At 34.6% G+C, this 14,862-nt stretch overlaps 2 protein-coding genes across 2 annotated transcripts; both read right to left on the bottom strand.

Annotated features, from left to right (window-relative positions):
- On the bottom strand, positions 1-5,077 carry LOC108479660 (anthranilate phosphoribosyltransferase, chloroplastic). Its single transcript, XM_017782379.2, has 10 exons — positions 4,483-5,077; positions 4,261-4,404; positions 4,002-4,163; positions 3,791-3,874; positions 2,635-2,823; positions 1,084-1,174; positions 907-966; positions 646-764; positions 361-495; positions 1-274 (listed from the first exon to the last, which is right to left on the bottom strand). Exons 1-10 carry the CDS (start codon positions 4,699-4,701, stop codon positions 245-247), a joined length of 1,233 nt encoding a protein of 410 aa, XP_017637868.1. The 5' UTR covers positions 4,702-5,077; the 3' UTR covers positions 1-244.
- A 465-nt stretch (positions 5,078-5,542) lies between these two features.
- On the bottom strand, positions 5,543-11,503 carry LOC108476555 (M phase phosphoprotein 10). Its single transcript, XM_017778788.2, has 13 exons — positions 10,672-11,503; positions 10,534-10,589; positions 9,799-9,910; positions 9,304-9,414; positions 9,074-9,211; positions 7,705-7,773; positions 7,552-7,593; positions 7,275-7,343; positions 7,070-7,141; positions 6,930-6,983; positions 6,692-6,833; positions 6,277-6,342; positions 5,543-5,925 (listed from the first exon to the last, which is right to left on the bottom strand). Exons 1-13 carry the CDS (start codon positions 11,404-11,406, stop codon positions 5,912-5,914), a joined length of 1,680 nt encoding a protein of 559 aa, XP_017634277.1. The 5' UTR covers positions 11,407-11,503; the 3' UTR covers positions 5,543-5,911.
- Between the last annotated feature and the right edge of the window lie 3,359 nt (positions 11,504-14,862).

Below are 14,862 nucleotides of genomic sequence, written 5' to 3'. Positions count from 1 at the left end.
TTGTTAATTTGGGTAATTTATTATTATTCCACACTTGAAAAGAAATTGTTTCGAGTATATTTCATGAAAAGAAAACTTGAGAACAATCTAGCAAAGCAATAAAACAGGATATAAGCCCAAAGCCTTGCAACCAAATTTCTTAGTCTGGTATATTCAAATGTTCCACTGTTACATGGTGATCCCATCAAGTTACTTTTAAAGTCTGAGATTTGTGATGAATGTGGACCCAAAGTTTCCAAAGCTTTTACTGTACTGTAGTTTTTCCATACACTTTCTGCATTGAAGAAGAAGAGAAGATGAGGTGTAGTTACAACCCCAAAAGTAAAGCACTATGGAGGAAAGTTAAGTGGTTTCACTTACATTGGAGATATCTATCCATGAATTAAGCGTATTTAGAGCTTTTCCTGATAATTGTGTCTCACGAGCCAATGCTACCCCTTCAGAAAGTGATTTCACATGACCACTCACTAGGAGAGCTGCTGCTGCATTAAGGATCTGAAACATGAAGATTTTGCTTTTGTATCAGAATATCGTCTCAGCGTTTACGGAATGCCATTATTTTACATTAAAAGAAAAATAATGATAGGCATGCAAAAAAGTACACGAATAGGCACATAGACAAAAGAAGGAAAAGAAGTTATTTACAAGTGCATCTGCAATGGGCCCACTCTCCCCCGAAAGAGTACGCTTCAAAACATCCGCATTGTAGTCCTTGCCACCACCTCGCAGGTCATCTAGAGTACAACGAGCAATGCCAAATTCCACTGTCCAAACATTGTATTTTCTTAGCACAACTTGAGCAGTGTATAAATACAGCAGTTTCAAAATCTTGTGTATCATTCAATAAAATACATCTATGGTCTCAATAAAGGATGAAAACATCATGAAATACAAACAAGATCGTACATGGATCAAATGAGAACTTCTCAATTTTTTCTGGAGTGACATCAAGGACTCGCCCTGGCCCTGTATGGATGGATATATGTTGTGAGATTGTAATGATTTAGATATAAGGAACAGCAAGCAAAGACGACATGAGCTGATGATTGAGCCGAGTGAAAGGAGTAATAAAATGAAGCTTACCAAGGGGACTCATTTCATCTAAACCCTCTGAGTGCACAACTAATGCTCTTTTCATGCCAAACCGTTGTAGTGCTTTGGCCATTTTGAAGACCTACAGTCACAACTCATCTCAGTGATGAATTCAAAGGAGCAAACTATCAAATTACATAACACTGAAAGTACTTTAACATGTGTCTTTAACTCCTTCGTGCAACATAGTTAAAACAGAAGATCACATGTATAGCACCACTCCAGTTTTAATGTGCTCAAGCAACTATGCATGTATTACTATTTTTCCTTTGTAATATCAGCAATTACTTTTATTATCAGGAAGGTTAATGGACACAATCTTGGTTACAATATCTACTACTCAAGTGTTAAGTTTTGCTATTGAAAGATTAGAGAATCGATATATAGTACAGGATATCTTTCTTCAGCCTGAAAATAAAGAGATTGATGTTGAAACACAAAACCTGTGGCAACTAAAGGTTCGTATATTGGAGTACATTTTCAAAATAAAAGAGGAACATTGGAGACAGAACCCTAAATTATACACGTATCTTTAATCAAATATTGATCAGACAGAGAAAATCACATGGTACCAATTGCAAAATCAAGATATAATTTTGTTGGGTTTGCATGACAGGAAACTACATTGATCTAAGAACCTAAAATGAACTCAAGCATTATCAGTATATTATTTTAGTAGAATATTACAATTCCTAACATATTCTAATATTAACAAAGAACCTTTAAACATAACCAAGGACAATAGGCAACGATAAGGACATGAACTGAGGATTTTCCAACAGAAAGACATTTTAGCTAAGGTTCAACCAATAAGATGTTTAAGCCAGCAGAGACACAGCTAACTCCTTGAGCCTTTAATCTATCCACGAAATAATTCCCAATCCAGCAATTGTATCACAATTCAGGGACAGGAAAAGCAGGGAAAGGCCCATTGCTAAAAGGTCAGGGAAGTGTAGTAAAGAAAGTCTGTTTTATAGAAACTGAATGCAAGTTTGCAGGCTTGCAATGGAAATGGATTCAGTTTGGTCAAATGGAACTAATTCTTGAAAACTAGGCTCACTTGCAGGTTGATAGCATCACTCTAACCGTAAGTAGAAGATTCAGAATCAAAGTGATCATAGTGGAAACAACCAAGGACAATATCAATGAAACTGTTAATAACAATAATTTATTATACCCAATCTATCCAAGAAACTTTGTAATTTTTTTCCAAAACTTAATATATTCAAAAATAAATTAAAAACAAAAGTAACAAAGCAGATTTCTAAGTGAGTAATTATTTCTTAAAATTAGAAAAACAGACCCAAATACCCCCCCCCCCCAATTTATTTCTTATTATAATATGAATGTGATTTCTATGTAATTTTCTTCACTGAGTTTGTGTCACTTGAAGTATAGATACTAATTCAACAAGGAAATAAAAATGGTTTTTTTGGTAAAGAAAAAATCAATACACTAGAAATCTATACTTTCTTAGGCTGCAAGGAGAGAGAGCAAAAGAGAGAACTTTTAAGAATGCTATAAGGCGCTAAGAACACTTACTAGATCTTCATGATAAACACCAACAACAGCAAAAGGTACTCTGGCAGGGTTCAACATAGGACCCAGTACATTGAACACAGTTTTAATTTTCAGCTTCTTTCTAACACCGCTCACAATCTTCATTGCTGGGTGATATTTTGGTGCCATCATAAAACCAATTCCTGCTTTATTCACACAGCTCACTATTCCCTTCAAAAAAGATGAGAAAAGAAAAATTCAATGCCATAATAACATCTGTGAAGGGTTATATTTAAGATATTTGGTACAGTTACATTCATTTAATTCAGTGGGCCAGCTACTTAATGCCTTTATTTTCCACTTACATCTAGAAGTAAAAACCAACCAAACAAATTTGCAGCATGGACAACATAAAAACCAACCAATCATGATATTAACTATTGACGCCCACGCAGAATTCTGGTAGAAGTAATAGTAGATGGTAGTCCTTAAAAGTTTTTAATGTGTATGTTGCGTTGCTCGATAGGAACAAAGAATCTTCATAAATTCTCAACAGTAGGCCATAAAAAGTGTACATTAATTGGACGCAAAGATTGAAAGTAAGCATTAATTTGTAAAAAAAACATTTCCATTTCATAGAAGAACAAACAGCGTTAAAATTGAAAGCTTAACAGGTCATACAGATTAGGCTCTTTTTTGCAATTATATTAAAACATGCAGGTTGTTCTATTAAAAATTTTGAAAAGGAAAAAAGTAGAAGCAGTAATTAGGTACAAGTTTAAGAAACATTATGGGATATTGAGCATTCCAATAGAATTCTCTATCAGATTATCCATCAGTTGACTATGAGCAACGGTTACTACTGCAACCAAGTATAAGTTTGCAACACCCTAAAGAGTAGAATTCCTATAAAAAAAATTCAAACTAATTAAGAAACAAGAATAGTTAAATAATTTATCAAACACTTTCTACACAATAACCTGACAAGCATTGTTTAGAAAAACTTAGTACTCCCCCTGGAAGAGCTTTGACAGTTCTCACCAAGATGCTTTTACATTGAACTAATGACAAAAGAAACAGAAAATAAGGTATGCCTCCAATGATAAAAAAAGGCACGCTAAAAAAACTTGCGGGACCTAATCCTAGTATGACAATATCATTAATGCAACTATAATGCTATGGTTATAAAGGCACCAACCTCAGGGTCCAAATCAAGATTTATCCCCAAAGCTTCCAATACATCAGCACTTCCACAGGCAGAGGAACTTGATCTATTCCCTTGCTGTAGCACAGACAAAAGCAATAAGTATGACAATGATAGTAGGACAATAAATGTTGCATTAATAGATCCAACAAGGAGAAAGAAAGAATGAGAGAAAATGGATTTAAATTGAGTAGTTGTCAGTGACCTTGGCAACTTTTGCACCACAAGCAGCAGCCAATATTGAAGCACCCGTTGATATATTCACGGTGTTCGCTCCATCACCACCCGTTCCAACGATGTCAACAGCATCATTTAACCCTTCTACCTTCCAAGCATGCTTTAACATTGCCCTCGCCAATCCCACAACCTTAGATGTGACAGGCAAGTAATATGTGAACAGTTAACTGATCACACAAAATTGTCCAAAAAATTCACTTAAAAAAAGGGGGTAAAAAGGAACTAACTTCTTCAAAAGTCTCGCCTTTAGCCCTCAACAAAACAAGAAAAGCACTGATCAAAGCCTCATTAGCTTCGGTTAACAAAAACTCAAGAGACGCCTCAGCCTCGGACTCCGTTAAATCAACTCGATTAATCAAACACTCAATCAACTGAAACGGTGAAAACCCAATATATATATCAACATTTGATTTTCCCAAACAAAAATGAGCACCATAAAATCTTCTCACCTCTTTAATTGAACCAACTGATGAACTTGAGTTTCCACGAACAGTGGGCAGAGCAGATACAGAAACAGAGTCAGAAACAACTCTGAAACGACGCCGGTTAGAGAAAGGGACAATTGTTGTTATACTACTATCGAAAAGTTTAGTTAAAGGGCGGCTGCTGTGAGTAAATGAAGAGAAAGAAAATAAAGAAGACTGCTGTAGAAACACTGTTGTCGCCATTGCTCTTGAACCCAGAAAATTTTAAGTCAAATCAAAACCCACCACAAAGATTAACTATTTATTATTTGAGAAAAATATAGTGGAATTGAAATGGGCAATGGAGCAAATATATAGGGAGAAAATTATGAGTGGGGATTAAGCTAATAATTAAATATGCACCATAAATTAGACACTTTTTTTGCCACAAATGGAGCATTAGAATTAGAAATGAGAAGGGGACTTTGGTTTGGGGTTGGTGGAGGGTTCAGTAAATTTTAGTTTTTCTTACAGCGCGGCAAAATTAAAATAGATCCGAAGAAACCTGAATCTATTCGCCACCTAAAACTAAGGTGGACAGTTTTACCATACCGCTCCACGTTTTTATGATGTTACTTTCATTAATGCATACAAGCATTATCGGTACATCAATGAACAAGAAAAGCATTATTGCTCCATCACTATTTTGATTTGCCTTTCTGCCCTTTCCTCACTTTCTATCCGCATATTATTTTATTGAAAGTTCATTATTAAATTTTAATAACATATACATATAATAAAATAGTATTTGATTTATGAATATAAGGTAAGAGGGTAAATATTAAAACTATATATTAATTTTATTTCAATATGTAATTGAATATATGAATTATAATTTTATGTAATTAAACACATTAAAATTTAATTTTAATTCAATTTTAATTTAATTATATACATTTATATAATTATAAGATTATATAATATCAATACTGATCTTAACTTATAAAAATTGAATAAAATCAAAATAGCATATTCGAGTTTTAATATTTTAAACCTATCCATGCGTGTGACGATCATTAATATATCAATGAACCAAATCAAGAAGTTGGAAATCATGTTCCACATTGATATGATATTTCATATTTGAATGTTTCCAAGTCTTTTCTAACAGTAACTCTTTATATCGTCACGTTGCAATCTTTTCTTTTTGTACAGAGTGAGCGAATACGTAGTGAAAAAGCAATTAATAACACTTGAATTGGCTCATACAATAGCAAATGTTATTATTCTCTGTACCAAAACTTGTAACCAATATTAATTATATTCTTAGGAACTAAACTCCCAGATTTGATTCCACCTCTGTCTCATTGTTTGGCTTGCTCTAAGCTTGCAAAAGCTAGACAGAGATGCATGCTGTGTCTTTCCCTCTTTAGAATATGCCATTTCCCCCGCTTCACCAAAACTAGGTCACAAACTATCCTTCCCTGCCTGCACGTACAATAAATTAACCAATTTACTTAACCAGCAGTAAAAGTATCATGAAAGCCCCTATATGAAGAATATATTGCATTTTGCCCCCTTTACTAAAAAAATAGACAAATTAATCCCTATACGTTACGTCGTCTACCTTATTCTAACATAAAAGGACCAACTTTAATTGAAGAAAAGGATGCAATTTTTAACAAATAAAATCAGTTTGCTCTTTGATCTAATATACAAGAACTAGTTCACCCATTTCTTATTAGAGGGAGCAAAATGCAATCCGATTCCTAGTATAAAAGTCTCATGATACTTTTAACTACCACCAACTAGCAGGTAGAATAGGAATACAATACAAACCTTCGTCATTGTTGCCTACGGTTGTCATCTGTCGTGCCTTTTTACCCATCCTTTTAGCTGCTTCAGCTGTAATCAAGGTGACAAAATCATAAACCATAAAACTTGCATGAAATGAACAAATAAAACTCAATGGCTAGAAAGCTAGCACCAAATCATTGTTCCATTACCAAATCTAAGTCTCATCATAATCATCGCAGGTTTACTTTCAATAAATAAATGCATGGCAGTGATTATTCATTAAAAAATATATGCTAGTGAGGTAGCGCATTAAATAATATGCAGGAAAGGCTTCCTCGCCAACATCTTTCCTATATTATTTGTCAACAGATTTTTTAAATTACAAAGCATGGGAATCTAAACATTCCTAAATTCCATTTATTATTTTTTCTTCTCCAAGAAATTTAAATTTCCTTACCCTTAAACTTCCTTTTCTTGTTAGCCCTCCTCCTCTTTCTTTCTGCCTTTGTCAGTTCTGCTTCTTCTTTAATGTCACCTTTACCAGAAAAAACTTCCTCAGGAGCCAGCATAGCTGCATCTGAGACAGCCATAGGTGCAATCTGACCAAGGAATATTATCAAAACGCATGCATGTCAGAAATTGTCAAACCATGACAAGACCAAGATTCTTAGAAAATAATTGGGAAACGTTTGTACCTCTTCCATGGCAAGGGCAGGGACATTTGTTTGTATAGACATGTCCTCAACAACCTACAGAAATCAAGACACCATATAAACACTACAGCAAACTGATTTTTACTGTATTTAGTCATCGGGAAACCAAATGAGAAGCATACAGGTTTTGGAGTAAAATGAAAATGAGAAAGAGCATCCAACTTCAAGCAAAGTTTCTTGAACAGCATACTGGCCTGGTAAAAGAAGATTAAAAAAATGAAACATGATAGATGTATGAATGTCAAAAACTAATACAAAGGTGCATTCTTGACTAGAATGCTGTAGGACTAGGGTATCAAAAGAAAAACAAATCCACATAATATTTACCTCTTTCTTTAGTTCATCTGAAAAGGTCAACAGGGCAGAGGCTGGATCGGTTTTCTGGACAAATTCTTCCTGCAAAGGAGTATACAGTTTTTGCAATTAAAAAGAAGAAAAAGAATAAAATATCCCAACTTGGAATTGTCACTCATGATTCTTGAGCTGAGCATCTATAAAAGCTGGTACATGGATGAGAAATACACAAGTGCAGTAGGGTGATTGGAGAGGATGTTTAATCTAGTACAACATTTAATGGTAATATGAAATCACGTAGCATACAAACCTCATAAACTTCAGCAAGACCCTTCTTGCTCTTGCTCTCATCCTGCAATAATACAAACATACAGCTTGAAATAATTAGTTTCCTTCATTAATCAAAAAGGAGAAAAGCCATGAGAACCTTCAAAAGAACATATTAATGACGAATACAACTTACCAGCTCTTTGATTTCTCTTGGCGCTTTGGATGATGAAGTTCGAGCCTTTTGAACATCATCAAACAGGCCCTGAATAAAATCATATTAAATTTTGTTAACACTAATGCAGAACTGCTTAGGAAACTAAGGATTATAATACTAATTGAACTTTTAAAGAAAATAAGGAAAAAAAGGATAAAAAGATATGGAAACAGAAAGGGGAAAAACACTTGAGACATAAGGTTCCTTGGCTGCATCACACAATCAAGAAGAAAAATCTAAGCATCACATGTAGGGTTACATGGAAGTCACACCTAACGAAGACTGCACAATACAATCTCGATGGCAATAAGACTAAAAATGCTTCATTTATCAAATTCATCTTTTACTACTAATTTTAAAAAATATGAACAGCTATCAAAATTTGGGCTAATAATTAAAAGAAAGTAATGCTACATTTATCACGCAATCTCGATAGCAATAAGACTAAAAAAGCTTCACTTATCAATATTTGGGCTCATAATTAAAAGAAAGTAATGCTCTAGTTTGTCCAATGCCACAGGATCATGCCCCCCCTTCTCCAGACACAGCTATCTTAGCTAGGCACGAGGCTGTGTCCGCATTTCCAATCATGTGTTAAACACATATTACATCAGTGTCAATCCCAATGTCATTTCACAATGACACCGATGTGTCAGCCATAACCAACGAGTACTATAATAGAGTAGGACTCAACTAAAAGAAAAGGAGAAGCACTTCATAGAAATGTTAAGAGATCTCTTAACTATCATCATATCTTATCCACAAAGCCAAGCTCTTGGGTATAACCAAATAGAGAAATACCCTAATGAGCAATTTTCACTTTTTTAGCTTAATGAAGATTTTACTAAAGAGTTCTTTTATGAAAGAGCTTTTCAGAAAAGAGAGGTGTTCAATCAAGGAGATTTCTTTAACAAGAGCTTCAATGAAGCAATTTTCAGTAAAGCAACCCTCAGAGAAACACTGTCGCTAACTATTTAAAATCACCTTCACATATACATGGAAGCATAATTTCCTATAAAACAACATATTGATCTATTTTCAGAGATTATATATTAGGAATCAAAATCAAGTATCTACAATCTTGACTTGATAACTGAATAGGCTGCTTATTTCCAAGTTTTCAAGTTCAACCAGTCCAATTGGAACCTCTTCAAGCACTAAACAAACTAGGCAGTATAAATGTTGAACAAATAAAGGAAACAGAAAGGCAGGCAGTGCTGCAGTTTTTGGAGAAAAGTACAGAAATTTCAAAATTCACAAGAAACATTGTGATGAAAACATCTGTATTAAGTTGATGAAATTAGTAAAGAACAAGTTTCAAATCCTAGCAGTTGGGGAAGAAGCTTACCTCACTGATCCTAGTCTTAATCAAATCTTCAAGTGATGCAGTAACCTCCTCTGTGATTACAGGGGCAGGCCTGACATTGTGCTCAAAATCTAAATCAACTTCTAATGCACTATTCTTTTGCCTTTGTGCTGCAGTTACCTGTTATTAAAAATCTTAGTATAAATAATCTTATTCTTGTCCAAAAGGGCATGTACTAAATAATACCACGACAGCTTATATGAAAAATTTACCTCTCCACGCATTGTCCAAACTTTTGGATCCAAGTTGGCCTTCTCCATTTCCTCTATTTTAGATCTAAGTTTGTCAAGTTCTTTTTCATGCTTAGAAGGGCCATCTTTTCTCTGTAAAAGAGGGAAAAACAGAAACATAGTCTCATAAAGCCAATCTATGCAATATTATTGATTGAAGTTATAGATGTCTATTATATGCTTGATTTCATGACTAATCAAGCCAGTAACATCAATTTAGTGAAATTATCCAAAACAGGGAAGGAAAAAAAAAGAGTAACAGCAAATATATAATGGAGGGCAAAAATTCTTATTGTTATGTAACTTCTTTTTCCTTTCACCAGCTTTTCTCTCTAGCTATTTTCACTTCAACTATTTCTCTCTTAAACCATCATAGCAGCTGTGACAAGTTGTAGTTATCCATACTATATATAAAATTCCATTATATATTTTCAAATTAGAGACATCAAGTGACTACAAAACCAGGTTTCCAACTACCTTATCCACATCTTGTTCATCATCTGATCCTGAATCTTCTTCCAACATGTCTCTAGATTTGGCTTTCTCCTTGGAACTCTTGTTCTTTTTTCTACTGAAAAAATCTTCATATCTGAGTATAACAAGGGCACAGTGTTTAAGAAGGAGAAATAAAAGGTCTACTGATGGTCTAAATTTTGAAAGATGCTAGTGAGAATATATAAACGATCTTAGCATACAATAACTGCAAAGGAAAAGAAACACTAGAGAATTTGAAAGCAACCAAAACCAAACTTTATTAAGGAAGAATCATATCCCATCAGGGTAAAAGAGAGGTGATAGATGGACCTTTGTTCATCATCCTACCATGAGGAAATCCCAAATATAAAGAGAGGTGCATAACTTAAAAAATAAACACATTACATACTCATAAACTAAAGGGCAACTAAGAAATTGCAAGTAATAACACCGTCAACTATAATAGCCGAGGTCATAAATTAAGCAGTGTTGTCTTACAACAGATATTCTCATGCTGCAATACCAACACCATTATATAGGTTGTAATAGAATCATTTATGGTGAAGCATTAAGAGTGAAGCATCCCTATTGTTAGAAAAATTTAGAAATAACTAGATTAGTTCTTAGATGCTGTAAACTTTCACTTCAATAATAAGTAAGAACGGAGAAGAGAACAAGTAAAGTTAACAAACAGTCAAATTACACACAAACACGCAAATATAATTCACAAATTAGAACCTGGCATTTTCCAAGCCATCTTCATCCTCTTCATCATTCCCATCAAATAGCCCGAGCTGCATAATATGAACTGCATTAAATTCTAATAAACAAAAATATCAAACAACAGCCAAATGGAGAAAGGACAGTTGCTTTTACCTCATCTTCCTCCTCCTCTGCCTCATCATCGTCATCCTCACTTCCTTCATTTTCATCTTCTTCGTCATCATCATCACCTTCTTCTTCTGTGTCCTCTTCTTCCTTCTTAGATTCCGCCTTTGTTTTCTTCTTCTTCAAGCCAAATTCCCTAGCTTCATCCTCCTCCAAATACTCTTGCAATTCCTTGATTTTCAAAAATTTATCCTCTATGCCACCCTTTTCTTCTCCTTCATTCTCACTCTCTTCTTCCGTTCCTCTCTCTTTCTCCTCTTCCTCCCCCTCTTCATCCTCCTCTTCCTCATCATCTTCATCTTCGTCCATATCCATATCATCATCGTCTTCGTCATCATTAACAACATTGTCAGTCTCGATTTGTTCTAGAACCTTCTTCTTCTTCTCTCCTCCTCCTACACCACCATCCTTGAGCTTGGAAATCTTCTCCGGGTGTTTCTCAAACTTCTTGACCTCGCGGCGGAGGGAGGACAGTAGCGGTTGTGATTGGAGGTCAATCTGTTGCCATATCTGCTCCACGTCGAACCCTTCGGTCAGAAGCTGATCAAATGGAGACTTTGGACAATACGGTTTCAGGCTAGAAAACAGAAGCTTCGAGGCCGCTCGAACCGCTTGCGAGAGCTCCTGTTTAGGCACGAGCCATTCCGGTGGCTCTGTTGACTTGATATGGTGTAGCGATTCCAGGGCTGTTTCGGTCGAACTCGCCATTGCCGAAGGAATCATACTGTTAGCTTCGTTTTGTTAGGGTTTAGGGTTTTATTGGCGGCGAGAAGAAGAGTAGCCTGCTTTGTTAAGTATTTTTGAAATTGGCATAAATTACAAAGGGTAAAACTACACAGCAAGTAACCCAACTATGCTTATCTTTCATTTTTGGTCACCCAAGTATAGAATATTACAAATTGGCCATCAAACTAATCGAACTTGTCTTTTTTGGTCTATTTTCGTTAACCACCGTTAACTTTGTAACGGGAAGATGATATCAATTTAGTACTTATAATGTCAAATCGGTGAGCTCAAATTGATAGATTGCAACTGCTGCAATGTGTAAAATTGGGTCTACAAAACTTTTAGTATAGGGTTGTGTTGATTCCATCCGTTGCAATGTGTAAAAGAGTACCATTGGTTAAAGTATTATGGCATCGACATGGTATGGAGGAGGCAACCTGGGAAACAGAAGAGTCAATGAGATCACAAGATCCAAATCTATTTTGGTAACAAATTTCGAGGACGAAATTTTTAAAGGGGAGAGTTATGTAACGGCCTAATTTTCAAGTGGTGTCGGAAATGGTGATTTGAGATCACTAAATTCAAAAATAAGATTGAACAAGATAGTAATTTAATATTTATGAGTCAAGTAAGAATTTAGAAGAATTTGTGAAATGGTGAAATTAGTGAATTAAAAGAATTTATTAGGTCAAACGGGTCAAAAATGTGGTATCGAGACCTCAAAGTTGAAAATCAAGCTCTAAATATTTTTATAAATATTTATGGAATGTCATTGAGTTAGTATTAAAGTTTCGTTAGAAAATTTTAACGTTTGGATGACTAATTAATTAAAAAGGACTAAATTGAAAATAGCACAAAATTTGTTAAATTGTAAGTAAATAGCTTAAGTATTTAAAAATATGGATTTAAAGAGCAATTAGACCCAAAGGTTAATGGCTGGACGGTTTGGGTATGAAATAAGCAAGAAAACAATGTGAACAAGGGGCAAAATTGAAAATAGATAAAAGTTAATAGTTAAATAATGATGTAATTGAAAAATCTAGACATTTCTTCATATTTTCTCAGCCAAAACGACCTATAAGGTCTGGAGAAAGCTGGTTTTTCATATTTTTACATCCTGTGAGTTTAATTCTTGCTTTTTCTTGATAATTTTTATGTTTTTATGACTTTTACAATTAGGTCCACTTGTAGAATTCATTAGTTTTTGATTTTATGGGTGAAATTGGAAGTTAACCTGGATGGATAAGGGAATTTTATGATGAATTATTATGAAATTTAAGTTCTAATTTCATATTAAGGTGGTTTTATTAAGTGATTTTGATAGGAAATGATATTTAGGACCTAATTGTGAAAAAGTTGTGAATTGAAGGTTGCTGTTGAAATTCAGAATATAAAAGGTTTTTAAATAGTTTATAATGATAAAATAAAGTGTTAATTGAGAAAAATTAGTTCAATTGATGGGTGAATTGAGCAGGGACTAAATTGTGAAAATTGTAAATTTTGGGGTAAAAGTGAAATTTCGAAATTTGAACAGCATAAATTGTGAAGTGAAATAGAAATCAAATGTGACAGCCCAAAATTGACCCTAGTCGGGAAGTGGTTTCGGGACCACTAAACCGAGTCACCGAAATGTTTGAACGTAATATTTATTGTCTAGAATATGTATTTACGAATGTGTAAAAATTTTAAGCTTCGGTTTAGTCGATTGCATGTGAATTCAGTTAGTAGGACTTGTATGTCATTTTTGAAAAATGATAGGCTAATCTATAAGGACCTAATAGTACATGTAGTCAAAAGGGAGGACTTGCATGTCAAAATCCCCCCCCCAAGTGCTAGTGGCCGGCCATGACAAGGAAGCATGGGCAAGACATGTCATGAAACATGTTGGGTGAGTGTTTTATGTTGAAATAAATAAAATAAGGTGCATGAGTAATAAAAAAAAAAGTGTGTGTGTGAAGGCTTTCCCCTCCCCTCCAAATTGCCGTGCAAGTGAGAAAGAAAAACAAAAAAAAAAAAGCTTTGTTCATCTTTTTTTTCCATCCTTTTGGCCGAAAATCTCAAGGGAGAAGAAAGGGGTCCTTGCTCATGGTTGGTTTGGAATAGGTTGGCCATCCTTGTAGCTAGATTAAGGTATGTTTAATATGGTGCCATGAGATTCATGCATGTTCTTAGTTGCTAGTTTTAGTTCTAATTAGTCCATGATTCAAAACCTTGCTATGTCATGGGGATGATAGTATGAAATGAAAATTTGAGATAAGTAAGGTTAAATTTGATTTGGTAAAATCGGCCATATGGGTGTATATGTTTGTAAAATATATTTTCTCTGTTAACTCCTTACAATCGGTTGTAGGAGTAATATTGGCTTATAAGGTTGAGTTGATTCATGATGTTGTATGTTAGGATTAAAATACTTGAGACTAGATTAGCTTAATGGTGACCATGCATTCGGCCTTGAAGCATTAAACAAATGTTGGTTGAGATTTTGATATTTTGAACAAAGATAGTTGTGAAATGGGGTGAAAACCATTAAGTTATACACATAAAAATCCAGCAAGAAGATTAAACTACTAAATGTATTCATTTTAGATCAAGACATCAAAGAGGAGAACCAAGCAAAGGCAAAGCAAAGATAATCGAGTAGTAGATTGGGAATCATTTCATCCGATATAAGGTAAGTCATTAAGCACTTATTTGTACTAATTTAAAGGGTCGTAATGTCCAAGTAATGATGCTGAATGGAATGGTAGAATATATATATAAACATGTATGTATGTGGTGATAAAAATATTGGATTGAAAGAAAAGAGGTGAGATGTATTGAATGATCGGTTTGGCACTAAGTGTGCGGTGTAAACATTTATAATCACAAATTGGCACTAAGTGTGCGGGTTCAAATTATACAGCACTAAGTGTGCAAGTTTGATTATATAGCACTAAGTGTGCGAGTTCGACTATTAAGCACTAAGTGTGCGGGCTTATTGCACATCCTCTAATAAACGTACATGTTCTATGTGCGCGCCTTACCGAGTCAATCATGGACAGCGATGCGAGTAAACACCTTGAGCTCATGAGGAATGGACATTTTATTTATATTTGGAATTTTGGTTTGGTAAGTCTTGATCTATGTGGTGATTATGCTCGAAAATAAATGCATGCAATGTCATATGGCGTAATGTATGAAATATCAAGTAGGGCTTGGTATGTGACCAAACCGAAATGCCTAAAGAATTATAGTACCGTTTGGGGTGTGGATGGAGGATTTTAATCCCGCATTAATTATTTTCTTTTATGGTATATTATTACTGAACGGCAATATAATGCTTATGGCTTACTGAGTTATATACTCACCCGGTGTTTGCTTGTCGCCATTTTAGGTTTCTCGGACTCGTCCTTTTGCGTGCTCGTGATCGTCATTGAGTCATCACACCGCTATCAACTTTTGGTATTTTTTTGT

Source organism: Gossypium arboreum, chromosome 12, assembly GCF_025698485.1.
Source record: "Gossypium arboreum isolate Shixiya-1 chromosome 12, ASM2569848v2, whole genome shotgun sequence".
Classification (NCBI taxonomy): Eukaryota; Viridiplantae; Streptophyta; class Magnoliopsida; order Malvales; family Malvaceae; genus Gossypium; species Gossypium arboreum.
The sequence above is the reverse complement of the archived record's forward strand: the minus strand, read 5'-3'. Positions and strand labels throughout refer to the sequence as shown.

Bases quoted from the DNA above. Each gene is read 5' to 3' on its own strand.
- LOC108479660 (XM_017782379.2), bottom strand. From the start codon at position 4,701: ATGGCGACAACAGTGTTTCTACAGCAGTCTTCTTTATTTTCTTTCTCT. The intron at 3,875-4,001 runs GTCACTGACAAC...TCTGTGCTACAG, and splicing joins GTGGTGCAAAAGTTGCCAAG to CAAGGGAATAGATCAAGTTC. The intron at 967-1,083 runs GTAAGCTTCATT...CCATCCATACAG, and splicing joins AGATGAAATGAGTCCCCTTG to GGCCAGGGCGAGTCCTTGAT.
- LOC108476555 (XM_017778788.2), bottom strand. From the start codon at position 11,406: ATGATTCCTTCGGCAATGGCGAGTTCGACCGAAACAGCCCTGGAATCG. The intron at 7,344-7,551 runs GTTTGTATGCTA...ACTCCTTTGCAG, and splicing joins GTCTTGCTGAAGTTTATGAG to GAAGAATTTGTCCAGAAAAC. The intron at 6,834-6,929 runs GTACAAACGTTT...TTCCTTGGTCAG, and splicing joins CTGCCCTTGCCATGGAAGAG to ATTGCACCTATGGCTGTCTC.